This window comes from Podarcis muralis, chromosome 11, assembly GCF_964188315.1.
Source record: "Podarcis muralis chromosome 11, rPodMur119.hap1.1, whole genome shotgun sequence".
Taxonomy (NCBI): Eukaryota; Metazoa; Chordata; class Lepidosauria; order Squamata; family Lacertidae; genus Podarcis; species Podarcis muralis.
The window spans coordinates 51,692,064-51,719,761 of record NC_135665.1 but is presented as its reverse complement, the minus strand read 5'-3'; the positions used below and the strand labels follow the sequence as shown (position 1 = coordinate 51,719,761).

General features: G+C 44.6%; 1 protein-coding gene across 1 annotated transcript in view; it reads right to left on the bottom strand.

The window, feature by feature from the left end:
• Window positions 1–24,787, bottom strand: part of ALPK2 (alpha kinase 2) — a 68,330-nt gene extending 43,543 nt beyond the window's left edge. Inside the window, 5 exon segments of the mRNA XM_028749459.2 lie at window positions 6,246–7,977; window positions 8,613–8,730; window positions 10,899–11,029; window positions 21,556–21,654; window positions 21,656–24,787. Of these exon segments, the coding sequence (XP_028605292.2) occupies window positions 6,246–7,977; window positions 8,613–8,730; window positions 10,899–11,029; window positions 21,556–21,654; window positions 21,656–21,717 (2,142 nt within the window). The 5' untranslated portion in view covers window positions 21,718–24,787.
• Window positions 24,788–27,698: the final 2,911 nt, after the last annotated feature.

The window sequence follows — 27,698 nt, the reverse complement described above, 5'->3', positions numbered from 1 at the left end:
AGTGATAAATGCAATCATCAGAAAGCAACTGGGGCCAACCTGAGGACAAGAGGAACTGAAGCCATTGGTTGGGGACAGTGATGTTTTTAAAACTACACAGTGAAGCAGCATGTGACCTGAGGTGCACTCCAAAATCATTTGCAAGTCACATGGGATCTCAAGGAACAGCTCTCACACTGTGCACAGCTCTATGCAATCCAAAACTTGATCTGGTATATTCTGCAACATTATAAGTTGGTATATTCTGCAACATTATAAGGCATTTTAAGCATGCTCCTAGATCATGTGGTGTACATAACTGGGGTGACAAAGGCGTCTGATTTGGTCCTAAAAATGACAAACAGTGACCCACTTTTAAATACTTTGGTACACTAAAGCCCTGTCCAGGCATTTGCAATGGGTACACTTGGTACACTAAATTCAGGCATTATTAAAATGTGTAAGCTACCACAGAGGGGCAGTGAGGACAAGTTCTTCAAATCAAAATGAGAAGGAAGTCTCAATGGATGTAAGAGACTGCAAACTCACATAAGGCAATGAAAGTGGACACAGAGGGGGGAAAGCCAGTGTGTTCATCCCCACTGCCTCCCCCATGGGACCTTACATGTCTTAATAATGCTTGCGATGACATATTATAATATCAAAGGCTTCAGTTTTCAAATTAGAGGTACATAACAATGAGCTGGCTATGGAAATGCATCCACATGGTGGTTCAGTCAGATGTGCAGTCTTCTTCTCAAGCGTAAAGCTCAGGAAAAGCCTGTTTCTTTCCCATGTAACCAATAAGGCTGTGCACAGCATGGATTGGCTGGTGCTTGTGACATCCCCAAACTACTTCCCCACCCTCCTTTGAGCAGTTTTTCTAACAATGGTGGCTTTTTCAATAAAGCAGGAAATATTGCCTTTTTAAAGAGAGAGGGCGAGAGAGAGAGGCAGCTTGCCTTAAGCACCAGGGTTGGAGTGTCAGGGAGAACTAAGCATTGGATTTAGAGCAAGCGCACTTGTTATTTGTGGGGCTGAGCCACTCCCAGGGCCAGCCAGTTCATGAGGCAGGGTGAAACAGCCACCTCAAGCAGCACCCCAGTGCTAGCTTCTGATGAGATCTCACGGAGTGCACAAAATCTTGTGAGAGTTCTAACAAGATCTCACCAGAACCCACGATCACTGCCGCTGCTGCACAACCTGGGTAAGGGTGGCAGAGCGGAGCAGCACATTTGCCTTTTGCCTCAGGCAGAGAAATGGGATGCACGACCCCTGCTCACGCCACAGCAGAAAACCCTACTGCGATAAGCCTGGATAGCTCAATTGGTTAGAGCATGGTGCTGATCATTTCAAGGTTGCAAGTTCAAACCCTGTATGGGACAGCTGCATAGACCTGAATTGCAGGGGGTTGGACTAGATGATCCTCAGGGTCCCTTCCAACTCTACAATTCCATGATACTATTATCTTTATTTGCAAGTATATCTGTACGCACCATTTCCTTGGGACAAAGTCTTGGAAAAAACTTCAAAAAAGTTATTCAGTTTACCGTATTTTTCTGTGTATAAGGCGATGCTTTTTGCTAAAAAAAACCCTGCAAAAATTGGGTGTCGTCTTATACAGTATGCAGATAGTGAATGCAGAGGGGGGACATGCAATTAATGGCAGCAGCAAGTAGGAGATTGGCAGTGGCGACTAGGCGGGTGATTAGTGGCCTGCTGCCGATTGGCTGTGGCTGCGGCAATTGGGCAGGCGACTGGCAGCTGTGGTGAGGCGGGCAGGCGATTGAAGACTGCGGCAAGTGGGCGGGTGGGCTGTTGGTGGCAAGCGGGCAGATAATTGGCAGCTGCAGCAAGGAGTGCGGTGGGCAGTGGCTGTGGCAAGCGACTGGCAGTGGCGGGCAGGCGGGTGAGCAATTGGTGGAAGTGACCTCCCCAACCACCTTCAAAAAGCTAAACAACTTAATTTTTAATTTTTAATTAAAAAAAATAGGGGTCGTCTTACACATGGGAGCATCTTATACACGGAAAATTGCTTTGATATTATGCCTTTTGAAGCTGTGCCTACATGCAAACACAAATGAATTCTCAGGGAACTTCAATGGACTAGCACTTATAAAAAGTTAAGGTACACAAATAGCCTATGTGGGTGTTTTGTTGTGTCCCAGAAACTTGTCCAATGGCCAGTTCCCTCTGCATTTCAGTGACACCAATGACCTTTGGCAAGTTTGAGAAATGGCACTTTGTCATGTTAGGCCTGTCATTAACATTACTCTGAACTGGCGACATAGAGTGGGTATATGGTTGATGCTCTCCCAGCAATGCAAATATGTTATGATTCTGAAGCATGCTAGTTTCAGAAGCGCTATCCAATGACTTACTTAAAGCTAGCACCATTGGCTTTTAGGATCTGTGAACATGTGAAGTGCTCTTAAGCATTCAAAAACATTTCTGTTTTTAGCTGCAGTTTTATGGGATTTACAGTGGGCTGCATGTTTCAGACTGTATTTTTAGAGCTTATAGTTGCATCTTTTGATTTTAAGAAAAAGACAGAAATTTGTGAATTACATCTGTGCAGTGCACAAATGGAGATATTAAAAAGGCTGCATTTTTTGTGGCCTGATGAAAACCATGTGGAAGCTGAAAGTTTGTTTCTGCCTCTTCAACAAGTTGATACTGTTTATTTTGTCCTTTGTTTCTTTGCCAGTGAGCCATATAGTAAGGATGTTCCAAACAATGACCCAGGTTGCACATCACATTAAGTCATAGTTTAAAATATGCTTCTGCATACTCCTCAAAGTTCCAGGAATGCTCCTCCCTTGGTTTGCCATGTCTTCCAAGATTACGCTCCCAAAGAAAGCACAATCAGTAGCCAATAATTGTTCTTGGTTTATCACACAGTTTCGGGAAATCAAACCACAAGCCCATGTTCAGCTGACACAACAAGCCAGGCTTTTGTCAGCAGCACAGCAGGAGCAGGGACGGACGGAAACAGAGAACTTTTGAGCAGTGTGGACATTCACATTAAAGTATAGTTTGTTTTAAAAAATGGTAAAGTTTAACTGAGCAGCTGTGGGAGGGAACAAAGAGATATCAGTTCCTGATTGTTTTACAATTAGTTGTTGTTGCTGCTGCTGTTGTTGTTTATATACCACCCTATACCTGGGGGTCTCATTGTACTAGATCCACAATGGCTATGTTCACATTTCCCAAGTAAGAGAGGGTTGCTGTCTTATTGAAGTTTTTCAGGTATGAGCTACTGCATGCTGTCAGTCACTCCCACTTCACTCCTCCTATGGCATGGGCAGGAAAACCAAACCATGAAATAACAATTGCCACATTTTTTTGTGTATAACACGGCCCCTATTTTTGGGGACTCCAATTTTAGAAAATGGGGGGAGATGGCCCAGAGTTTTTGAGCTTTTTTTGTTGGGGGTGCTCAGAGTTGTTGAGCTTTTTGAGGGGGGGAATTGCTAAATACCAGTCACCCGCACTAGCGTCTGCCCACTCGCCAACAGCAGCTGGCAATCGGACACAGCGACAGCCTATCCAAACCAGCCTGTGACGTAGCAACCAATCACCCACCGAATCACTGCTGATAAGCTCCTGATTCAACCAATCACACAACCCCTCTCTGCACTTCTCATGTATAAGACGACCCCAGATTTTCAACAATTTAGAGTTTAAAAACCTCATCTTATACATGGAAAAGTACGGTAAATTTGGTTTCCCGTGATGACTGAACCTGGGACTGTAGCTTACCTCTCCATAAGAAGCCAGGATCATGAGCCAGCCTTAAACCATGGTTTGCTTACAAATCCTGGCTTGATAAGGAGAAATAAACCATGAGTGGTGTAGGAGAGCTGAAAACAATGCCAATATGTTTCACATCTGGCAGCCAATGCACCCCTTTGGTTTCAGATCGTGCATGGGTAGACAAGTCTAAAAAGCCCGGGATAAAAATTTTCACGGCCCTCTGGTGGCTAAGAAATCATGTATTTAGCATTAACTCTGGAAGTGTAAACTTGATTCTGATCAAACTAAGCCTCCTGATGTATATTGTTCTCTAGGCACACACCCCTGCGACATGCGCGAGTGACGCCGGCATGCCGTGGGCGTGCCAATGTGACACGGGCATGCTGACGTCACACACACAAGCCCCGCTGCCACGGGGGCAAGGCAGCACACCTGGTGTGAAAAGAGGAGGAGATAAGAAATTACAGAAGAGGAGTAATTTCTAAGTTATGTTGTTGAGAGGAAAAATCTAAAATAAAAAGCATTCACCACTTGAAGTCTCTGGACAAGTAGTTTGTGTCTAAAATGAGGAGACTAAGGAACGTTACCTCCAAAGCCAATGTTGGTACTTAGCTGGAGGAAAGCTGAACTATGGAACTCCTTGCCACAAGGGCATTTCCACTGACTCTGGAGGTAACAGGACTTAGTCTCTTCATTATGTCATTAAATGCCTGCTAATTATGCCAAAGGTAAAGGTAAAGGTACCCCTGCCCGTACGGGCCAGTCTTGACAGACTCTAGGGTTGTGCGCTCATCTCACTCTAGAGGCTGGGAGCCAGCGCTGTCTGGAGACACTTCCGGGTCACGTGGCCAGCGTGACGAAGCTGCTCTGGCGAACCAGAGCAGCACATGGAAACGCTGTTTACCTTCCCGCTATAAAGCGGTACCTATTTCTCTACTTCCACTTAAGGGTGCTTTCGAACTGCTAGGTGGGCAGGAGCTGGGACCGAACGACAGGAGCTCACCCTGCCGCGGGGATTCGAACCGCCGACCATGCGATCGGCAAGTCCTAGGCGCCACCCGCATCCCTACCAGCTGTCTACAAGTCCCATTAGTGCTGTTCACTATTATCAAGACCTTCCCACACCTGCCCTCTTTCTATAATTAGGATGGCTTATGGTTTATCTGGGCCTTTTTCAAAACCAGATTTCCTTAACAGCAGTAGCTGTCAATTATGCCAAACTTCACCTTAATTCTGTATTTGTTCTGCTCCTCCATCATCAATTTGTGATTGGCAGGCCTCAGTAATTTTGTGCCCCCTCTGGTGGGCGCTGAGAATACAATGTCTTGAAACACACACATACCCGCTCTAGTTAAGATTTAAGAAATACGACACTAGATTCGCTTATTAGGATTGCTTTTGAACCAGCTGCAGATGCTGAGCCTTTCATACAAAACATTGTCCGCATCCATAGAAACAATTTCAGGATTTAGTCAGCTGATGCAAAAGATGGTTATAGAAGTGCTCTCTTGAGTTCCAATTCTGATTGCAGGTCAGATATGTGAGTCAGTAGTTCTAAGGTTATATTAGCAGAGGGATGAGTGTGTGCTTTTTAATCTAAGTCTTGTGCTATACCTGACAAGTGGTCCAATTTCTTTTCAGCTGTCGTGAGACCATGGTGGATGACTAGTGCTCTGAATCAGAGTGCCGATCACTCACAAACTACAAATTCAGATGCAGGAAAAGGTCATCATTCTACTTGCCGCTAGTCAACATGGAATAGCAAGACCAGCACAAGGGAGGGAGGGGAATGGGTAAGGCAAAGGTAGTTTAAACACCCACAGCAGGAAGCACAACCTTAACTTTGGTACATTGCTTTCAAGGACTGGCTTCCTAGATGGCCCCAGAAACGGAACTCAAGTACCTAAGCATGCAACAATGGTGAACCAAGGTACTATAGTACAGATCAGCACCCTGGAAACCCCATGTAAGTCACAATGAGCCTGTTTAAATGAACAGTGGGCTAGATGTATAGTAAAAAACTAGTAAGGTAACTTTGAGGAGATCAGCGCACATTTTAGGGTTAGGATAATTGCACAATTGCACAGCAACCTCCATTCTGAAGTTGTTCCTAACTCCAAAAGTATTTTGAATTCCACCTGCCCATTTACTCCTCCACACAGGGTTGAGAAACTTTGGCTAGCAGCAAAGAGAAAGATACTGCTTGAATAAGGCGCATGGAACAGATTCAGTATCAGATTTCTCTTCCCAGCTGTCTACAAGTCCCATTAGTGCTGTTCACTATTATCAAGACCTTCCCACACCTGCCCTCTCTCTATAATTAGGATGGCTTATGGTTTATCTGGGCCTTTTTCAAAACCAGATTTCCTTAACAGCAGTAGCTGTCAATCACATCGGCTTGAATGGTGAAGACTTTCAGGATCCACATTCTGTTAAGACAAGTAGTACTGAAGTACATTAAAGTCACTGGACAAGTTTCTTTGCAAAAGGATAACAGTAATTTTCCTTACCATAAGTGTGGCATTTTCATTTGACGTTTGGGTTCTCTCCGATAGGTCACTAATCCATTTGCTTTCCCAAGGGATTCCTTTTTCTCTTTCTTCACCATGAAATAAACTGATGTGGTTTGAAGCATTCGCTATATCCCGCTTTCCTTGGTTTGAAATACTTTCTCCTTGTCGGTGAAGCAGTGCAGCAGAATCCAAACAACTTCTTTCCATCTGAAGTGTGTGAATTTCAGAGGTGTGCCGCTCTTTAGGATGTAACAAATTTAAAGTGTCTTTTGATGTCTTGATCCGATTGGCTTCAACTCTGGATTTACCTTCAGCTGGTTTCTTTCTCACCTTTGCTGACTGTTGTGAGTTTTTCCGAGAGTGGTATTTGTCTGCAACTCGTTTGGTTGCTGTCTCCAAAGAACCGCTCAAGTCACAAGAGGAAGACTTCATCGCTGAAATCCCATTTTCTATACCTTGCGAACCGGCAACAGAGACGTCCACAGCAGAGGGACTGCTGCTACTGTTTTCTTCCTCCATTCTAGGACAATCATTTTCAATTGCCATGAGAGTTGCAGACAGCTTGTACTTCTCTTTGTCTTTCATACTGGAAGTTTTACTTTGCTGTTGCCCAACAGTGAGAGTCATTTCTGCTTGCAAGGTTGATGGGCTGTATGCAGTGAGGTCGCTCCTGACAGCTACTTCTTTGGATTTTGACTGATGACCACAGAAGCCAATGGTGGCTTCCATAGGCACAGTGTTATCTGACACTTGAAACAGGCGAGGCATTTCACTAAGGAAGTAAGCACACCCATCACAATCACTCCCCGGTATTAACTCATCTTCCTCATCATCGCTTTCCAACAGGAATCTCAGCTTGCTTTCCCAGTTCTTGTACGCTTCCTCTGTCATCACGTCAGAACATTCAAAGTACTCGAGGGAATCATCATCAGAAGACTCATCAACTGTAATAAAGTTTCTCTCCAAGCAGAGCTCAACGTTATTGCTGGCATTTTTAGAGGAATCCCCTAAAAAGCAGATCTGATCTCCTAAAGGGACACTTGTTTGGTTCCCAGACAGTGTGCTGTTTTTCAGAGGTTTACTAAAGCTATCCTCTTCATGTGTCTTGGCATATTCAGTTGTCTGACAAGCAGCTAAGACTTCAGCATTAAGGCAGCAGCTGTCTGTGTGATCAGTGATTTGACTTGCTGGTTGGAAATCCACATCATCTAGCTCGCCTTCAGTAGAGTCCGTAGATGCTTTAGTGCTCTCATAAATAAAGAGATCAGGCATATGATTGGACATGCCACTAATGCTGTGATAATATTCCTTTAGATTGGATGCATTTTTAACTTCCATTTCGTCTCCTGAACTATGATTTTCCAATGGAGGACAAGTTTCACATTCCACTGTATGGAAAAACATTTCTCCCGTTTGCTCTGTAGATAAATCGCTAAATTCTGGCGCTGGAGATTCTGGTGAACCTAAATAGAAGCCACATTCATGGAGCGAATACTGTTTTTCTGCTAAAGCTTCTTTATCTTCCATATCATCATCTGAAATTTTCTGCTGACATACTGTAACTTCATTTCCTCTGCATGTTTCTATATTCTCTTCAGGACTACAAAGTAGATTTTGATATGCTTCAGATTGGTCATCAGAAGTCACTTTAAGAAAAGCTGAAGACTGAGTGGTTCCAAAACAGTTCTTAGCCACAATTTTGTAAACTCCAGCTTGCTGCTCTGTGCACCTGTGAATTTTCAAACACGAATATTAAATTTTAATATACAATGTCTGTATTAAATACTTAAACTTTTTTATATATATTTTTTTAAAGTTGAAATATCCTCAATGGAGATGTATTCTCGATCTCAAAATGACAAAATGTTGGTAACTTAACAGGGGGGAAAACCACACACTATGATGTTCAAGATAACTGGGGTCAAAGAATGAAGCAGTGTGAGGCAGCCACAGGGCTTGGGTGCAAAATTGTTAGGGGAACAAAATTTCAACACCCAGGGCTGCCTTTTGTGAGGGAGATGGGGCAGGGATGGCTTTCCCACTCTCCTAATGGCCCATCCTGATTGCTTTGTTTGTTATTATGTTGTGTGTGTGTGTGTGTGTGTGTGTGTGTGTGTGTGTGTGTGTGTGTGTGATATTGCAAACTGCCCTGTGATCCTCGGATGAGGGGTTGTATATTAATGTAATAAATAATAATAGCAATAATCTCTGTGTGAGGTGCTTTACATGATATCCTAAGCCAAACCTTGACTTAGCGAGACTGCATGAATGTGCATGCTCTACCGCAGTAGGCGTACATTTGCAGCCTTTGATTCATTCCTGAACATAGTTGAGAAATCAAGAAATGCTGAGGAAACAAATTACCTAAAGAGGTGTAAGACCTGAGTCAGGTTATCCTCCAGTATTTCACAGCTAGAAATGTTCTTCTCTTGACTGATGTCTTGCCCGTTCTTATACCAAGTTACCTCTGGTTTTGGGTTGCCTTGAAACACATGGAGGAGAAAACTGTTATTTCACACTGATAAGCAAATGTTTCTGAACGTAAGGAGCTTATGGACGAAATAAGCAGGAACAACATCTTACATTTGAGCAACTGCACGACTACAAAACTTTGGGGACGAATCTGTTGCTTGGTATGAGGTATGGACAGACAAGCATTGACATAAAAAATCTGACATTATTATTATTATTATTATTACCCCAACCATCTGGCTGGGTTTCCCCAGCCACCAAAGTATTATCATATACAGTTGCCATATGTCCTCTTTTTCCAGGACATCATCTTTTTCAGGGGTAAAATTTCTGCCAGGGTAGATTTTTTAAATTTGCCAAAATGTCTCTGGTTATACTTTCTGGGTGAGACATAGACATAACTGGTGGTTGAAGACTTGCTTTCCTCTTCTCTTCTCCTGCCCACCCCCAATCTATCACAGCTTCTATAGCCTACATAGAGTAGGGGTGTTTAAAATGAGAGTCATCATAGAATCCTCTCTTTTGCTCTTCAAAATGTGGCAACCCTAATGTTAAAAAATAATGAGTATTGCCACCTGAGGCTTTTAAATTTTTATGTAGACCCATGTCACTACTGTGTCATCTGCTGAACCTGAACTATGGCTTTAGGCTCCATACAGATATTGGAAACATAAGGGGTTTATTAAACTGGGTTATGTACCATTTTTCAGCAGAACTCTAAATACAGGCCTGCAACAGGGTTTCTTCAAGTGACAAGAGGGAGAAAAGCTTCTAGAGGTTGGGTTGTACTTAAGAGACCAGTGCACTGCTAATTTACTGTGCCTCAAGAAACACAATCACACAATTCTACGTAAAAAGCTCTCCAAGCTGTTTGAATTTGATTACTGAGCCATTTCCCAAGGTCATTTTGATACAATGAATTTGTGATTCTTCTGAAAAGTGGCCCTTTCTTTTAATAATATACAACTCTTCTGAATTACGATTTCAACTACCGTATTTTTCGCACCATAGGACGCACTTTTTCCCTCCTAAAAAGCAAGGGAAAATGTGTGTGCGTCCTATGGAGCGAATGCAGGCTTTCGCTGAAGCCTGGAGAGTGAGAGGGGTCGGTGCGCACCGACCCCTCTCGCTCTCCAGGCTTCAGGAAGCTATCCGCTAGCCATGGGAGACCCAGCTCTCCCACGGCTAGCGAAGCGCCGCGCTAATCCCGAAGCTTGGGGCGCGCGGAGCTCAGCGCGCCCCAAGCTTCTGGGTGCCGGCAAGGTCTCGCTAACCCTGGGAGAGCCCCGCGACGTCGCAGGGCTCTCCCAGGGCTAGCGAAGCGCCGCGCTAATCCCGAAGCTTGGGGCGCGCGGAGCTCAGCGCGCCCCAAGCTTCTGGGTGCCGGCAAGGTCTCGCTAGCCCTGGGAGAGCCCCGCGACGTCACGGGGCTCTCCCAGGGCTAGCGAAGCGCTGCGCTAATCCCGAAGCTTGGGGCGCGCGGAGCTCAGCGCGCCCCAAGCTTCTGGGTGCCGGCAAGGTCTCGCTAGCCCTGGGAGAGCCCCGCGATGTTGCGTGGCTCTCCCAGGGCTAGCGAAGCGCTGCGCTAATCCCGAAGCTTGGGGCTTCGGGATTAGCGCTCCGCTAGCCGTGTCTAGGCTGCGGATAGCAGCCTGCTTCCCGGAGCGCCGGGCGCCCTGAAAGCAGAGCTCCAGGCGCTTCGGGAACACATCCGCAGCGTGGGGAGCCTTGCAGGAATTCCCCACAGGGCTCCCCACGCTGCGGATAGCAGCCTGCTGCCTGGCGGGTGGGGCGCCCTGAAGCAGAGCACCCCTCGCGCCAGGCATACATCCGCAGAGTGGGGAGCCTTGCAGGAGTTCCCCACAAGGCTCCCCACGCTGCGGATAGCAGCCTGCTGCCTGGCGGGTGGGGTGCCCTGAAGCAGAGCTCCACGCCCGCCGGACAGACATCGGCCAGCCCCACAAGCTTGGGGGACAGCAGGGAGGCGCAGCGCCACTATCCCGCTGTTCCTCGACCTGGTTCGGTTTCCCTGACCTGCTTTTGGGGGGGAAATAAAGGGGAAATTTTTTTCCTTTATTTCCCCCCAAAAAAACTAGGTGCGTCCTATGGTCCGGTGCGTCCAATCGTGCGAAAAATACGGTAATACATGTATTTCAGTATTAAGTCAAGGGTGCTTACCAGATATCTTGCAGGAGAACATGGTATCTCCATTTTCTGGCACCGAGACAGATGACAAAGTTGATAAAAAATAAGGAGCGCTCTTATTAACAGATGATTCTGAGCCTGACATCATCCTTCGCCCCACTGATCTGAAAGAAAAATAAAAGCCTAAGAAGCACTATGTCTCTCTTTTAAGTGCCAGCTACTGCAATGAAGCGTTTTATCTTCTGTGGCAGGACATGAAATAAAGTGAAAGTGGCAAGCAATTTAGGGCAAAAATCTTGTTTGGCTTCAGCTGCCTGGGCTGCTAGGAGCAATGACTCACTGCTCAGTGACAGATATTCTTCTAGTCTCCATTTGTCAGTTGGGGCAAATTATAACACTAAAGCTTACATTGCAGGTGTTTGTTGCACAGACTATCCCCTTTACCATCTAGCACAGGCTTCCTCAAACTCGGCCCTCCAGATGTTTTTGGCCTACAACTCCCATGATCCCTAGCTAGCAGGACCAATGGTCAGGGATGATGGGAATTGTAGTCTCAAAACATCTGGAGAGCAGAGGTTGAGGAAGACTGATCTAGCAGATCTAATGAAAATTCATTTGGTTCCCCCATTTCTCTGGAATGCAATGGTAAGCATTTATAACAGCCAACATTTCACAGCCATGTACACCCCTGTACTTGCAAAACAGGATCTACACAGGAGTGTCAAGCCTAATGAGCACAGCACTAATCTGTGTCAGGTCTTGCCCTCATGAAGCAGTTGCCAAGATTAAAGGTCCCCACCTCCCCACAGTCGCCTATGTCTGCTCCTTTCCAGGGTTTTTTTTCCTCCAAGCAATCAGAGGCTGCACCTGCATGCCTGCCTTTGCTCCTCCCGCTTCATGCCTCTCCTGGTTCTGGGAGACTAGGCGGGAGGGGAGCTTGTCACGGCACACCTGTGCCTCTTCACAAGCCTCACTCATCTCTGCTTTGGGGAGAAGCATTTCTTCAGATAACCATGCAAGGCTTTGTACTTCCAAGATTAACAACTTGAATTCCGAGCCAGTGCAGATTTTAAGAAGCAAGTGTTATATGGTCCCCTAGGCACCAGAGCCATCAAGACTCTGGTAGGTGCAATTAACATGGATATTTACAGGGAAATGAGTCCTTTTGTGCCTCACCTAACTGCATCCTACAGTGTGTTGCTCTCCAGCACCAAGTATCCCTTGTAGTTCATTATTATTATTATTATTATTATTATTATTAATTAAATTTGTTGTAACAGGTCCAAGGGCCATGAAAGGAGCGGGCTGCACAATGTGGCTAAGTAGTAGCCCAGTAGCCCCAAGATGACAGCTCTAACATACGGCTGGATTGCACACACAGTGTAAATAGATAATAGAATCACAGAATTGGAAGGGACCAGGAGGGTCATCTAGTCCAACCCCTTGCAATGCAGGAACCTTTTGCTCAACATGTGGCTTGAACCCATATGATCTACCATCTGAGCTACCATCAGGTTTTTGAGATACATAGACAGATCTCTCTATCTAAATAATTTTCACCCCACTTTTCAGCTGAAAAGACTGATAGAGCAACTTGCAATACTAAACCATTTTGTATAAAGAAACCTTGATTTAAGTGTTGCAGAAAGTGCCTGGGGAATAGAGAAAAATCTCAGCAACAGTAAACAAGTATCTCCTATTCGTGTTCAGATGCTGATTAGTCCATTTTATGGTACAGACCTATAATAAGACTTATTATGCAAATTAACAGCAACACTGACAGTGACAAACCCCTATTATTTTTAGCCAAGCGATAACTCTTTTAAAATAATAATTTAACGTTTGCTCCAGAGTAATTTTCCTAGACAAGAATGAACAAACAGGTAAATTAAGTGTATATGTGTAATTACTCTACTTTGCATGGAGATGTTTTTATACTTGATTGCCAAAGACTGAGAGCTGTTTCCCTCGCCTTTTCCCTCTGTGGAAAACAAAAGGCAATCAAAGCAGCTACTTGAAGTTAAATTGCTCCTGTCATTTTCTTATTAGAGGCCTTTTGGTTGTTATCTGATCTTTTAACACATCACACAACCTCTCAAAATACTAACAAGCAGGGTAGAGCAGTGAGAAAGTGGCAGCTGCTTTCATGCAAGGTCTGTAACAGCTACCACCACTATTGGGGACATGCTAGTTACTGTAAGGTTACCAGATTTTTTCCAATGAATCCGGGGACACTTTTCAACTTCAGTAGGGATAGGATTTTGCCAGGGGACTGATCTGTAAATCCGGGGACCATCCCCAGGAAACGGGGACGTCTGGTAACCTTAAGTTACTGTGAATCACAAGTTGGGGAGCACATTTGCCCCTGGGTTGTGTTGTGGGGTTCCCATTTTAAACACGAGGCTAGGAGTGGCTGGCATAGATGGAAGCCAAGTTGGAGTGCACTGGCAGGAGAGTCTAGATTGCTTAAATCGGTGTACAGTGGTACCTTGGGTTACATACACTTCAGGTTACAGACTCCACTAACCCAGAAATAGTACCTTGGATTAAGAACTTTGCTTCAGGATCAGAACAGAAATCGTGCGGTGGCGGCGCGGCAGCAGGAGGCCCCATTAGCTAAAGTGGTGCTTCAGGTTAAGAACGGACCTCTGTAACGAATTAAGTTCTTAACCTGAGGTACCACTGTACCTGCACTACCCCTACCTGACATTTGCCTTGCCCCACACCATCCTGGTAAGTGGCAGTGTAGGGAGTATAGATGCATGGCATTGTGCAAGGTGCTCCTTGATCAACTCCTGCAAACTCTCTTCCCAGGTTTCCTTGGGAAGAGGGAATAATAATACCATATTGGCCCGAATATAAGCCACATTTTATTTCCAAATCCTGACAGTGAAAAGTTAAAGTGTGGCTTATATTTGCAACCTTCCCTTTCCCCCGACGACTCAGGGGAGACTTGGGAACAACAGGTGGACTGCGCGCACCTTTGCCCTGTCCTCCTGGGCTGCTCTCTGGGGGGGAGGGGAGTGGTGCTTTGCCAGCAACCTCCCCCACCCCCCAAGAACAGCCAAGGATTGTGGGGCAACGGCACGCAGCCCACCTATGGCTCCCAAGCCTCCCCGGAGCCGGGGGGGGGGGGGAGAGGGAAGGCCGCAGGCAAAGCAGCATGACTCCTCCCCCCAGAGCAGCTCAGGAGCGCAGGGCAACAGCCCACAGCCCGCCCACTGCTCTCAAACCTCCCCTGAGCTGCCAGAAATAAGAGGGAAGGGAGGGGAGGCTGCCAGCAAAGCAGTACGGCTCCCCCCAAGGAAGCAGCCCGGGAGCGCGGGGGGATGTCTTTTTTTCTCCCCCCCCCTTTTGAATTTTGATGGTGCAGCTTATTTGCAGGTGCGGCTTATATTCAGGCCAATACAGTAGCTCAATATCAGTCTACCTACAAAGGTAGCTAACCTTCTTAGGCCCCAGGGTCACATTCATCAATAAGCTGACCCTTTGGAAGAGGCTGCCACATGTCAGTGGGAGGTGAGGGGAGTCAATGGGTGTGGTGACCTCACTCTTGCACATACACTCTCACATGTATGCACACACAGAGGACATACAGCCGCCCCTCCTCAGCTTGCCTGCACATATCAGCTCTGGAGGAGGTTATCAACCCCTCTACTTATCAAATGATTGATTTGATGGTCAGTCACCAAAGGGTACCCAATGGCAGTTCGCGCAAGCTTCTAATATGCAATATTCCTGATGTCAGATTCCTGATGTCAGATTTATGTCCATTAGGAATCACAAGACAGAGAAACCAGTAGAAGAACACTTCAATCTCCCAGGACATTCTATACAAGATCTCAATGTAGCTGTCTTATTACAAAAGAATTTCAGAAATAGACTGGAAAGAGAAGTTGCTGAGTTGCAACTTATTACCAAACTTAAAACCATGGAGAGACCTGGTCTGAATAGACACATTGGATTCTTATCTCATTATACATGATAAAGCTATTTTTAGCCATCTCACCCCTTGTTTTTTCCTGTAAAACCAATTGCAGTCATTAACAGTTGTCAACAGGTTTACCACACCTATCAGCCAATCACCCATTCCCACCACCCTTCTGAGTAATACTCCTCCGCACCCTCTCACTATATATAAGGGTCTGGTGACTTCTGTTTCAGTGTATCTGAAGAAGTGTGCATGCACATGAAATCTCATACCAATAACAAACTTACTGTAGTTGGTCTCTAAGGTGCTATTGGAAGGAATTTTTTTATTTTGTTTCGACTACGGCAGACCAACACAGCTATCTACCTGTAACTAGAAGATGAGATAGATAGTGCCACTCCCTGGACTTGTAAGTAAGAAGGCAAACAGGTGGCAGCTGGCTGAGGACAGACTAAAGTTGGTGGAATGGTGTCCCATTTGCCCAAATGAATGAGCCTTTAGGAGAAATGGGCAAATGGTCAATTTGTCAAAATGGTTTCCCTCCCCTTTTCATTATTTTGCTGAATCAAAGAGTCTGCCATGAACATGAGGACACCGGCTGCATACAACCCATTATGTTCTTATAAGCAAGGACTGCTGCACCAGCATATCCTGACAATCTGTGGCATTCTGCTAGCTGATCATACACCATTGAAGGCTTTGTGCCTCTGCATCAAATCTATTGCATTCAACCAGCTATAGCCATTATCTGGTTTAATGGCAGCAAGAAACACACAAAGCGTTGAGTGGCACACAAATGAAGAAGAAAAACCAGGACGTAGCAGGTGTGATCTGATATCAGGAGCTGTAGCATTCTCCCCAAAACACAGAGGACTCATGTAACAGAATTACTGTGATGAGCAGGGGGGGAAGCATAATGTGAGATAAATAGCCACCTTAGAAAATATAATTTGAATTTATTAAGGCCTGCAAGAAATTCAGGTATGGCCTCTTCACTTAAGGGAGTAATTTCCTGAAGATAAGAAAATGCAATGGTAGAATGAAGATGATCAGCAATCAACTCAACTTAGATTTTGCAGGTGAAAATAAGTAAGGGGTGGGGGGAAAGGTAATGCAGAATAAGGATATCATAAAGGAGCAAACTATACACATGTATGCATAATGAAACCCCAACTTTAAAAATGAAAGCAGCCGCAATTTTGAGTTGAGATACAGCAAAGTACAGAGGGAGATGGAAGAAATGAATCACTCTCAGAGAGAACAAAGGTGGATACAGGTTTGCATGAAATCTGCATATACTAATTTAGACATAATTACACTATAATTATTTCTAAATTACTAATAATTCAAAATGTCATTATTTCTAAATTACTAAGAACTGTAATTTTTAATATAAATACGGTACATCTCACTTTAGTGAGGAAGAATTTGCCCAGGTGACCTTTGTGCCTGCTTCCTCTGCTCTCTAGGCAGTAATTACTGATGGGCAACTTCAAGCCTCCGGCTGCTCTCCCTCCTTTTGGGTAGGGCTGGGCGATATCAGTTTTTCAACATTGCGGTGTATCGCCAGCCAAACATTGCGGTTTGGTGATATACCGTGATGTTGAAAAAACAAGATGCATTGGGCTCTGCCCGTGAGACACCGGGTGAAACTGACCCAGCTCTCAACTCAAGAGCTGAGGCAGTTTCACCCAGGCACTCACGGGCTAGGACAATGCAGCTTGTTCACACCGCTCAGCCGGGGCTTGGGAAGGTTTACCCTCCCCAACTGAGACATGTGTGCGGCAGGAGCACAGGGGCTGCTTTGCGCAACTGAGCTGGGGGAGTAAATGTTCCCCCTCCCCAGCTGAGAGAGCCCCGGTGTGCTCTCCCCACTTGCACGCAAGCGGACGGAGCAATGGGGCTCCTTTAACAGCTTGCTGCGGGGAACAACAACCTGAGCAGTTTCACGGAGCCCCCACCCTGCTGCCGGTTTGCAGGAGCCAGTGCCGGGCCGGGGTTCATTTAACTGCTTGACTGAGGCAAGGGCAGCTGCACAGTCCTCAGCCAAGCAGTTTAAAGATGGGAGGGAGGGAGGAAAGAGGGAGGAACAAGCTGAATTGGAGACTCACTGATACAGCTCGTTTCTTCCTCTGCGGTGTACGAGGGCAGAGTGGGATGGTGGTTTCACTCACCGATATATCGCTGGTGAAACCGACATCACGGTCTGCTCCTCATACTGGTCCTGGGTGATATACAGTGGTACCTCTGGATGCGAACGGGATCCATTCTGGAGCCCCGTTCGCATCCTGAAGCGAACACAACCCACATACGCATGTCTGCACGTGCCACAATTTGCCGCTTCAGTGCATGCGCAACGTCATTTTGAGCATCTGCGCAAGCGGCAAAACCCGGTAGTTCGCTGTGGAGCGCAACCCGAAAATCCTTAACCCGAAGCTACTTCAACCCGAGGTATGACTGTATTGATATATTGCCCAGGCCTACTTTTGGGTCTTTATCTTTATATGAGATTTGGCCTGGTAAGCCCATCGAAAAGAGAGGTGTCCTCTGAGAGACCTTTAAACAGAGGACTATCTTCTGTAATGAAGGTTACATGGATGTCCTATAGGAAAGAGAGTTTCCCTTCAGCCCTTTTCATTGCCACCCCTTTCTGTTCCCTCCTTTGCCCCAGGATTCCAAACGCATCACTACCCTAAAAACATGTTTTAGGAATCTGGGAAGGAAGAGCACCTGTGCAGTGGCAATTTGAGCAAAAGGGGCAGCTGCGATATGATTACGAATTCACACATATGTGCTATTCTGCTCAGAAGAGTAGCTTTCCAAAACTTTTTTTTTTTTTTTTAACTACCCAGTCAGGGCTCTGCTTCATACCTTAGTTTCTATGCAGTGTATAGTTTTCCTTTGCGGTTTGCAGTTTTACAATTATGCAGATTTTTTTAGTATGGGGATAGATAATATTTAAGAAAGCCATGGAGATGAAACAGTATGGTTTGTGCATTCATGCACCACAATAAGAATACCCACATCTGACAGAATTTTGCAGTCTGGGAACATTGCAGTCTGGGAGCAATGAAGGAACTGGCACACACGGTTGCAAATAAAATGGCAATCTCTTGTGGTGGTGCTTTGTGCAACAGGAGAACGGCTAACGTCACATTTAAGAAGGGAAATGATAACAGTAACCCAGGCAACCATAACCCTCAGTAGAAGGGCACAGGGTCTGTAGTGATATGGTTATGGAGGAGCTTTAATCCATGCAGGTGGTGCAGAGGAAGCAAAGCTCACACGAATTCTAGAGCCTGGGAAATGAAGAGAAAAGGCACCATGCGCATTTGTCCCGGTTTGTGCCACCTGCTGTTTTAATCAAGCTCTGGCAGCTGCACCCAATCATTCAAACTTCCTCTTATACACACCAATCATGCTGGTGAAGGGTGCTTTGTACATACGGTATTCTTGCTTCCCGTTGAGGTGAGCTTAGAAGAGAGCAGCCTAGCCCAAAGGCTGAGAAAAGCAAGCGTGTGTTGCTTGTTCTCCCTTGGATTGTAGAGAAGCAGCAATTTGTGCTTTCATATTGTTCAAGTTGCTTTTCTTAAGTGCTCAGAGTGTCCTACTTTACAGAGGGCAGTCCTGTATTAGAAGGGCTCTCAAAGAGCATTCCTTCCTATCTGAAGGACTGTTTGCTCCAAGTCCAATTTCATGGTAACGAAACAGGAGGGGGGAAAGCAGGGGTATTGCAGGTGTACCTGCACAGCAAACCAAGTAAACACACAGACAGCATCTGGTCATACCTTTCCCCACTGTGGTAAGATGTTTTGTATTTCTATTAAAATATAATATCCTGCTCTGGACAGGATTGTTCTCCCCTGGAAGGAGCGGGTCTACAGTTTGTGGTGACTTGGAAACTTCAACCGGTCCAAAATGCAGCACTTCGATTGCTGGGTGGGGTACCCTTCAGATCTCATATAGCCTGCTTTGAAACAGTTGAACAGGATGCCAATTCACTTCCAGGCCCAATTCAAGGTGCTCACATTACTGCTTAAAACCCTAAACAACCCAGGCCCCAAATACCTGGAAGATTGCCTCCTTCCCTACAGAGCCTCTCAGGTGCTAAGACTGGCCACTGCCCTCAGATGTTTGGTGGGTGGTGACCCAGGAAAGGGCATTCACTGTGGCAGCCCCTAAGCATAGCTGTCAACTTACAGATTTGAAAATAAGGGATCAGCAGCCAAAATAAGGGATTTTCAGGGCACAGGTATGTTCAACTTCTGAGCCCCTCTGAGCCAAAGGCAGAAAGCCCAGCCAGCAGCCAAACAAAGCCTCAAGCGGTGGTTCCCACAACGCAGCAACCCGGCAAAGGGGATGCAGCAAGGAAAACCACCGTCACCTCTCCACTGGGAAGCGCTGAGCAAAGTCGAGTCCCCAGGCAACGTAGCCGATTTGATCAGCACAAGGCATGCAAGCTCCACCACCCAGTCGTTCTTAGACTCCTTATTGGGTGAGCAATGCAGCCAAGCAACACAGTTGGAGCCTCCCTCCTCCCTGGCCGGCCAGCAGGGAGGGAGGGAGAGGAGCTGCTTCCTTTGAAACCCGGGAAATTTAAGGGACATCATCAATAAGGGACAGCAGCGGACACAGCACTGGGATAAGGGAGTGTTGACAGCCAAATAAGGGACGGTTGACAGCTATGCCCCTAAGCCATGGGATTCGCTTCCCACCGAAGTGCTTCTGGCACCTTCATCATACAGGTTTTGGAGAATGCTGAAAACACACACGTTCACCCTGGCTTTTGACACTTGAGATGCATATTTTTAGGATCCACCTTATTTTACTAATTTTATATTGTTTTAAACTGTTTTTAATATTGCATGATATTCTGTTTCGATATTAAAGTTGTGTTTTAAAAGTCATAAACCACCCTGGGACGTTGGGGTGAAGGGCAGGTTAAAAATTGTAATAACCATCACCACCTTGGGTGGGGATAGGTAATGTATTTCAACCCTCTGTTTCATGCAGGAATCTTGCAATTGCAGCATCCCTGACAGGTGATTGACCAGCCTCTGCCTAAGTACCTCCTGCAGAGGAAAACCCACCACCTTCCAAGGCAATCTATTCCACCAGATCACCAAGGCCTGGGATCAAATCTTTGCTGAGCCGTGAAGCTCACTGGGTGATTTTAACCCACTCACTTCTCTCAGCCTCCCTTACTTCATAGGTATGGTGTGAAGACAAGATGGGAGAAACTCATATATGCCATTATGAACATAAAGAAAGGATGGGGGATATATAAAAATGGAAGTATGTTCATATATCACCTAAGAGCATATAATAGATGTATACTCGGAAACACGTTTTGAAACTACAATTTCTCTTCTGATTTAAGACCAATAGTGGGCTAGCGATATGGTGCGGGTTGGGCTGAATTGCTTAACATCAGCCTTCTTGACATCACATGCTCCTGCTACTTACTGAGAGGTAGAAGGGGAGGGGCAAGGCAGTGGCCACTTAGTGTGGTGTGGTATGGATGCAGTGGCAGAAGCAGCAGATGGGCTCTGCCACTGCACCTGTACCAGGTTCTTGCTGTAGCAATACAGCACTGGGAAGACAAGTCAGTAATGCAGCCCCACTGATTGCTACTGCCTAGGACTAATTCTGAAAACTATTTGAGCCAAACTAGGTGAGATACAGGAAACTCAGGAGCAATCTCCTGATAGTTTTTAACCGAAATGAAACTGCAGTAGGATATGAATTTAATTGTAATAGTGGGAGGCAGAGGTGCTTCCCCACGGACCATTTCTCCAATCAAAATTGTCAGCAGTAGTTTTTCTCTTTCCAGGGGAAAACATACAAGGATCATACTCGGAGCTCATTGCAACCAAATTCCAGTAAAGTTGGAAAACTGCTCTCACTTTCTCCTTGTTTAATCTAGTTTGGTCTTAGCTCTGGACAGAAATGAGATGTTTTAAGCACTGGTGACTTAATTATTTAAGTCAATGGTATTTTCCCCCCAGCAAATTCTTGCAAAAAGTCTAGTTTAAGTTTAAAGTATTTTTCCTAACCTTATTCATCGGTGGGGTAATAATTGTTGATTAATTTAGACAGGAAAAACATTGCCTATGCAGATTTTAGTTTAAAGAGGAGCTAATGAAATCTAGTAAATCACAGACACATGCTGATCTTGCTTCCATCTATTTTTAAATGTTCATCACGTAACTGTATCCGACGTATTCAACATGTGCAGTTTCTTTGGTCTGCATTTTGGGTATGTAGTGTACACATTCTATATATTAGCCACACACACTCACGTCAACAACTATCTATGATAATTCATTAGATATTTCATATAATGAGGTAGACATACTGTAAACTATTTTTCCAATGCGATTACAAACATCCGTAACTACGGAGATAGTCGGCATTCTTTATGCAAAGACCAGGTTTGCCAATTTTATTTCAGTGTTTATCTCCTAAAGATATTATTCGGCACTTAATTTGAGTAAAAAGGTATGGGACATTATTTAAGGACACCCCCAAGTGTTGCAAACGACAACCATGAAAGGTTAGTAAAGCCTAGTAAGGTAAATAATTTACCAAAAGTAATATAATGAACAGCAATGCTGGTTAAACACGTGGTTTAGGGAAATACGAAAACGAAATAAATATGTAGCTATCTACACATCCTAAGAAAACGGAGAATGCAGACACAACTTTACAACAAGGCTATAAACTCTCCGCCAGCTGAAACAGCAAGTGCATACTTACATCGTAAGGCTCTCCTCGGAAGGGCTTGTGTGACATAGAAAGAAGGGTAACTTGTTTCCCTCTGCTGTGGCGATATCCCAAGACAAAACCAAGTTGTAAGTAATTCCTGCTTGTGGCAAGTGAGGCTGAAAATATCAGTGTTGTTTTGCTGGGTCTGATCATATCACAGCGATCAGTTAAGGGTGGGTTATTTCATCACAAGGCAGCAGGTGATTCTTCCCAGGAAGATCTTGGCGGGAGACTCTGGGCCTGGAGCTTCAGATCACATCTTCCCCCGTCAGGAATCAGGATACGTAAAAAAGAACCCCCGTGCTTTTTAATGGAAAGATAACAAGCCATTAAGATTATTACGTTTTGGAGCTCAGTACCTCAGTTTTAGTTCATAGGCATGTTCTTAGTTACACATCTGCTTTCTCAAGTAGAAATTAAAAGCCATTAATCCCCTCAACATCTCTAGCTGCCTGGGAAAGATTCAACGAGAGGTTGTTGTTGTTTTTTAAATTGAGACAGGTGGGACTAAATGGGAAATCCTATTAACTCAGGAAATTAACGAGCCTTAACTGTTACCAGCGGAAGAGAGTGCACTTTTAAGCACTTGTATGGAAATCAGTGTTAGTTCCTGGAGGGTAAAATGGGCACTGGAGACATTATATAAGTCAGGAGAATTTAGGCAAAATAGAATAAGCATATAATGGCATACCTAAAATGAGACCATCAGAAATGTTTTGAATTCTCTCACATATGTGTGTGCAAAAGAGTGTGGTACAGCCACCTTGTGTGAATTCTGCCTTCCGGATCAACTGCACATAGATGCTCCATGGTAAACTTGAGGTTGACTGTATTCTCCTTAATGTTGCTTTATGTCATGTCCCCATGGCAGCCATGCTGTGCTGTGTGAACCGCCCTGAGATCTTTTGATGAAGGGCGGTATATAAATTTAATAAATAAATTTTAAAAATGCCCTATATGGCATCAATTTTGTGACTGGTGACCACAGCACTTTCTCAAAATTCAAAATGTTTGCACTGGTCCAAAAACACAGTTGACTCCTGGCTTACATAATGCCTCAAATAATCCTAGCTCTTGGCTAAGACAACATTTCCCAAAGCTCAACCAGGAGAGTCCATTGGATTGCCTCCCACCACTCCTCTGCATCCAGCCAGTCCATGACAATTTCTGCCTTGAATATCCATCTTGCACTCCCTTCCCTTGAGTATTTCTGACAATGGGATCTCACCCAGTAGTTTCCTAAGTTTTTTCAAATTGGCCTTCTTAAAGTCCAGAGAACATCTCTGACTACTCAGCTTCCCCTTGCCCCTATATCATGAAGCTCAAGAGGACACAATCACTTCCTCCCAAGGTTCCCATAACTTCCACTTCATCAACCAGCTCATCCATGTTGGTGAGGACCAGGTCCAAGACAGCTGATCCCCTTGTTGCTTCTTCCACCTTTTGGGAAATGAAATTGTCACCAAGGCAATGGAGAAATTTGTTGGACCTTACATTCTTGGCAGAGTTTGAGTTCCAACAGATACTAGGATAGCTGAAGTCCCCCGTGACTATATCTCTCCTGTTTGAATGTTTCGTAATCTGCTCTACGAAGGCATCATCCAAGTCTTCAGTCTGGCTTGGAGGTCTATAGCAGACCTGTAAGGTCACTGTTGTTTCCCTCTCCTACCATTTTTACTCCATACTCCTTCCATGCTCCAGGTCATGAATCTCTTCACAAGTGTACACACCCTTTACATATAATGCTACACATCCTCCCTTCCTAATAGGTCTATTCCTTTTGAATAGGTTATATCCCTCAATTTCTACATTTTAGTCATGAGTCTCATCCAACCAGGTTTCAGTGATGCCTATTAGGTCGTATTTGCCATCCTGTTTTAAGAGCTCCAATTCATCTTGCTTGTTTCCCACACTCTGTGCATTAGAATAGAGGCAACTGAAAGAATGTCATTCCCTCCAGCTTCCTTCTTGTAGTTTCTTGCCATTTAGCAGGTTTCTGGAGCACCACCTTGGTTTCCTGTGCATCAATGACGCGATTATCCCCAGTACCAGGTGTACTGTTGTCTGCAATATTGCCTCCCTCCTCCTCAGGATTTAGTGTAAAGAAAGTTCTCTTGATGTCATGAACTGGTTAGATGCCAAGGAGTGGTGGGAGGTGCCAGCTGGGAAACCCCCAAGGGAAGAAGGCTCAGAGCCCAGGGATTGGTGGTGGGATGATGATGAGCGGTCAGAAGGAGAAGAAGGAGAAGACTCAGAGGAACAGATGTTGGAAGCTGAAGAGGTAACAGGGCTTAGTGAGCAGGAAGAGGCTATGGTAGAGAACAGTCCAGAATTAGAGGCAGAAATGGAGGCAGAGATGAGGCAGGCTGCTGAAGAAGCCAGGGAGTCTCCCCCTCCTGCTGCAACCAACTCCCCTCTCCTCTGCACTATGAGGCAGGTTATGTGGAGTGTCGATCAGTAGCCTTCTGTGTTCCGACTGTAAAACACAGTTGAGCTTTAAGAAAAGATATTCAGCCGGCTGAAATGGAATCTTAGCTTTTAATCAGAAATACAAAGAAATGTTGCCATTTAAACAGCTAGCATGATGTACAAACCTCATAAAAGAAAAGGAAATAAGTATCCTGCCTCTGCTTGATTATTTTCCTCCTTAATCCTCTACACTAATCTATCACACTCAATAGGAAAACTTGAAAGCCTAATTGCCACCCCATTCACTTCCCAGAACAAGGAGTTTCAAATTACATACTCTGAGATTTGGCAGATGACACATTTGACCCTGCTCTGAAAAAAAGTCTTAGGGTTGCATCGAATGTTTCCCTGCTGTTGCCCAACTACCTGTAATACTCAGCTAAACTGCATACAACCAAAGATTATTATCATTTTTTGTAGAGATGCAATATTTTATTTTAAGGACATCCTTCTCAGCCAGATGGGCGGGGTATAAATAATAAATTATTATTATTATTATTATTATTATTATTATTATTATTATTATTATTATCTGCAGCAGCTAATTCATTAGTCTATTTAATATATTGATATACCACTCTTCATTATAAAAGCCTATGATGATGTCCAAAATACATTAAAACAACAACATGTTTAAATAGTAAATGCAGCAATTTACAGTGGAATTAAAATCTAGGCATTAAAGCATCAACCAAAGTGAAACACATTTAAATTCCATTTAAAACATAGTTTCTTAACTTCCCAAGTGAAATCAAGGTATCCCAGTGCTCTGCTCATGGGTACTTCAGAACAGGAGAGGAAACATTTAAAAGAGGATGGCATTCCTAGAAGAGGGTTTCCTGAAAACTTTCTATGCAAATTAGGGTAATCTGCATTGGAAAATTTTCAGCTTGCATCATAACATTTTCTGGCGCCATAAGGAGTGACCTAATTTAGCATGCTTATTTTACTTGTATTTGCTAAACAAAGCTTTTAAAAAGCATCCCATGATGTTTTGTTTTGTCCCAATGGAAATATTTTTTTTTGGGGGGGGGGAATAAAGCACACTTAATATGGTTTAAATGCCATGTTCTGTGGACATTTTTTATTGGATTTTTTATTTTAAAAATTAAAGAGAATAGGATGTACTCCCATCATAATGTTTAAATTTAAGGGGGAAATCCACAAGGTACTGAAAAGAGCTGACACACTAATAATTTTTAGTGCCCGAAGAAGTGTGCTTGATTTGCTAATTCACACACTTGGTTGCTATAATCACCTGAAAAACATTAATTACAACTTTGAAACTGTCACGTTTGCCTGATATTGTACTTTTGGCATCCATTCAATGTTACTAATGAACTTCTGTTACCAGAATGAAAGAAGCAAATTATCAATGGGCGGGGGGGGGGGGGGGGAGACACATTGCTGCTCCTGCACAAGAAATGGCTTTTGGGCAACACTCTATGCACGTAGTGTATCTGAATTAACCATTTCCTTATTATGGATGTGTTCCCCAAATGCCCTTTCCCTCTGTCTGTCTGAGCAGCTTTTCCCAACCTGTTGCCCAAAGAATCCTGGTATCTATTATTTACCTCCCACAGAGCTACAGGTCCCAGCACCCTTAAGAGATTACAGTTCCCAGGATTATTCGCAGCAAATCATGTGCTTGTAACTCCATCAGAGAAGCTGCCAAAATCTGTGTGACTGTTTTGGGCTGGATGACACCTCAGAGTCCCCTCCCAACCAAGTGATTCATGATTGTGTTTCTGTGAATGGATTTCCCTGTGAGTGTAAGTTTCTCAGCACTCTCTTTTCAGTTAAGGAGAATAGCTCACTTCCAGAAACTCCCAGAAACGATTTTAGAGAAGTGGGCATGTACCGTATTTTTCATTCTATAACACACACCCGACCATAACACGCACATAGTTTTTAGAGGAGGAAAATCCGTAGGCATGCCACCCGTAGGCATTCCCTCCACAACACGCACAGACATTTCCCCTTACTTTTTAGGAGGAAAAAAGTGAGTGTTATGGTGCAAAAAATACGGTATTTTCTTCCCTCACCTTTCCTCTCCCCTAGTTGCAGATGAGGTCATCAAGCTGCAATGCATGCAGAAACAGCTCTTCCAAGAGAAAGGAAGGAAGAGGGGCGCAGGTGTCTCCCCTAGTGGGACAGCAGTATCCTGGAAAATGAAGGAAACCAGAAAGCAAGGGAGAAGTGCTACAGCCACCGTCTCTACAAAGGGATAAATGGGGAACAAATACAACTTGATTTTTGAAAGATAGGATATTTGGAAACGGGTGGAAGTGATAATAAAGGCAGCACTATTTTTCCTAGAACGCCTTCCTTGTTCACTTACAATGGCAATGGTGCCCACCTGAGAGGTGCTGGAACTGAGTTCTCTGTGAACAAAAGGACTGCAATGGTTCCTAGAGGTTTACAAAAGAGGGAAGTCATCAGTGTTGCATGTAAGAACTAATGAAGTGCGGCAAAGGACTGATATAAGTTCAGTCCAGTTTTTTGAGGGGGAAAACTACTATAATGCTGCACTGGGGCATATGAAATAATGAGAGAGTACTGCACCAGCGAGCATAAGAAAAGTTTATTTCTTATGCAACTACACACACATCTAGGATAGCTGAACAAGACTCCAGGTCAGAAGGTTGGAACCAGGCCAGTCTTAAGACGCAGGACATCTAATATTAGAAATGAAGTACTGGGTAGAGGGAGAATCTGGAACAAGTTGTGAGAAAGTCAAGAGAGTCACAACCATATGATTAAAAAACACACACACAACTAGATGGCAATACAGAAGCCAGCCAGACAAAATCTTTTATCTAAGCTGAACAAGTCAGATGAAGGAGAGCTGAGGCAAATGGGAGAACCTACTAAGAAACTGAGTGGTGTTTGTGTCCATTTTCAAGGAGGGCAATTTTGCAGGCTGATAGGCCGTATGCTGGCATGGAAAGACATTGAGGAGGATAGAAGCAGGGCAATGAAATCCTACAAGGGGCAGCAGGAAGTATGAGGCTTCTATCCTATACAGTGGTACCTCAGATTACATACGCTTCAGGTTACAGATTCCGCTAACCCAGAAATAGTACCTCGGGTTAAGAACTTTGCTTCAGGATGAGAACAGAAATCGTGTTCTGGCGGCGCGGCGGCAGCGGGAAGCCCCATTAGCTAAAGTGGCGCTTCAGGTTAAGAACAGTTTCAGGTTAAGAACGGACCTCTGGAACGAATTAAGTACTTAACCCGAGGTACCACTGTACGCTCAACTGGGAGCAAGTCCTACTGAACTCAGAGAACTTGCATCTGAGTAGGCAGATGTTGAGAATCACAGTACAGTGGTACCTCGGGTTAAGTACTTAATTCGTTCTGGAGGTCCGTTCTTAATCTGAAACTGTTCTTAACCTGAAGCACCACTTTAGCTAATGGGGCCTCCAGCTGCCACTGCACGATTTCTGTTCTCATCCTGAAGCAAAGTTCTTAACCCGAGGTACTATTTCTGGGTTAGCGGAGTCTGTAACCTGAAGCGTATGTAACCTGAAGAGTATGTAACCCGAGGTACCACTGTATTTAAGCATATGAAGGAAAACCACCAAAGATAGCAAAATAGTGTGCTGTGAAGTCTGCTTCATATATTGCATTTCAGTGGGCTACGAATTGCAGTTTTAGCAGGT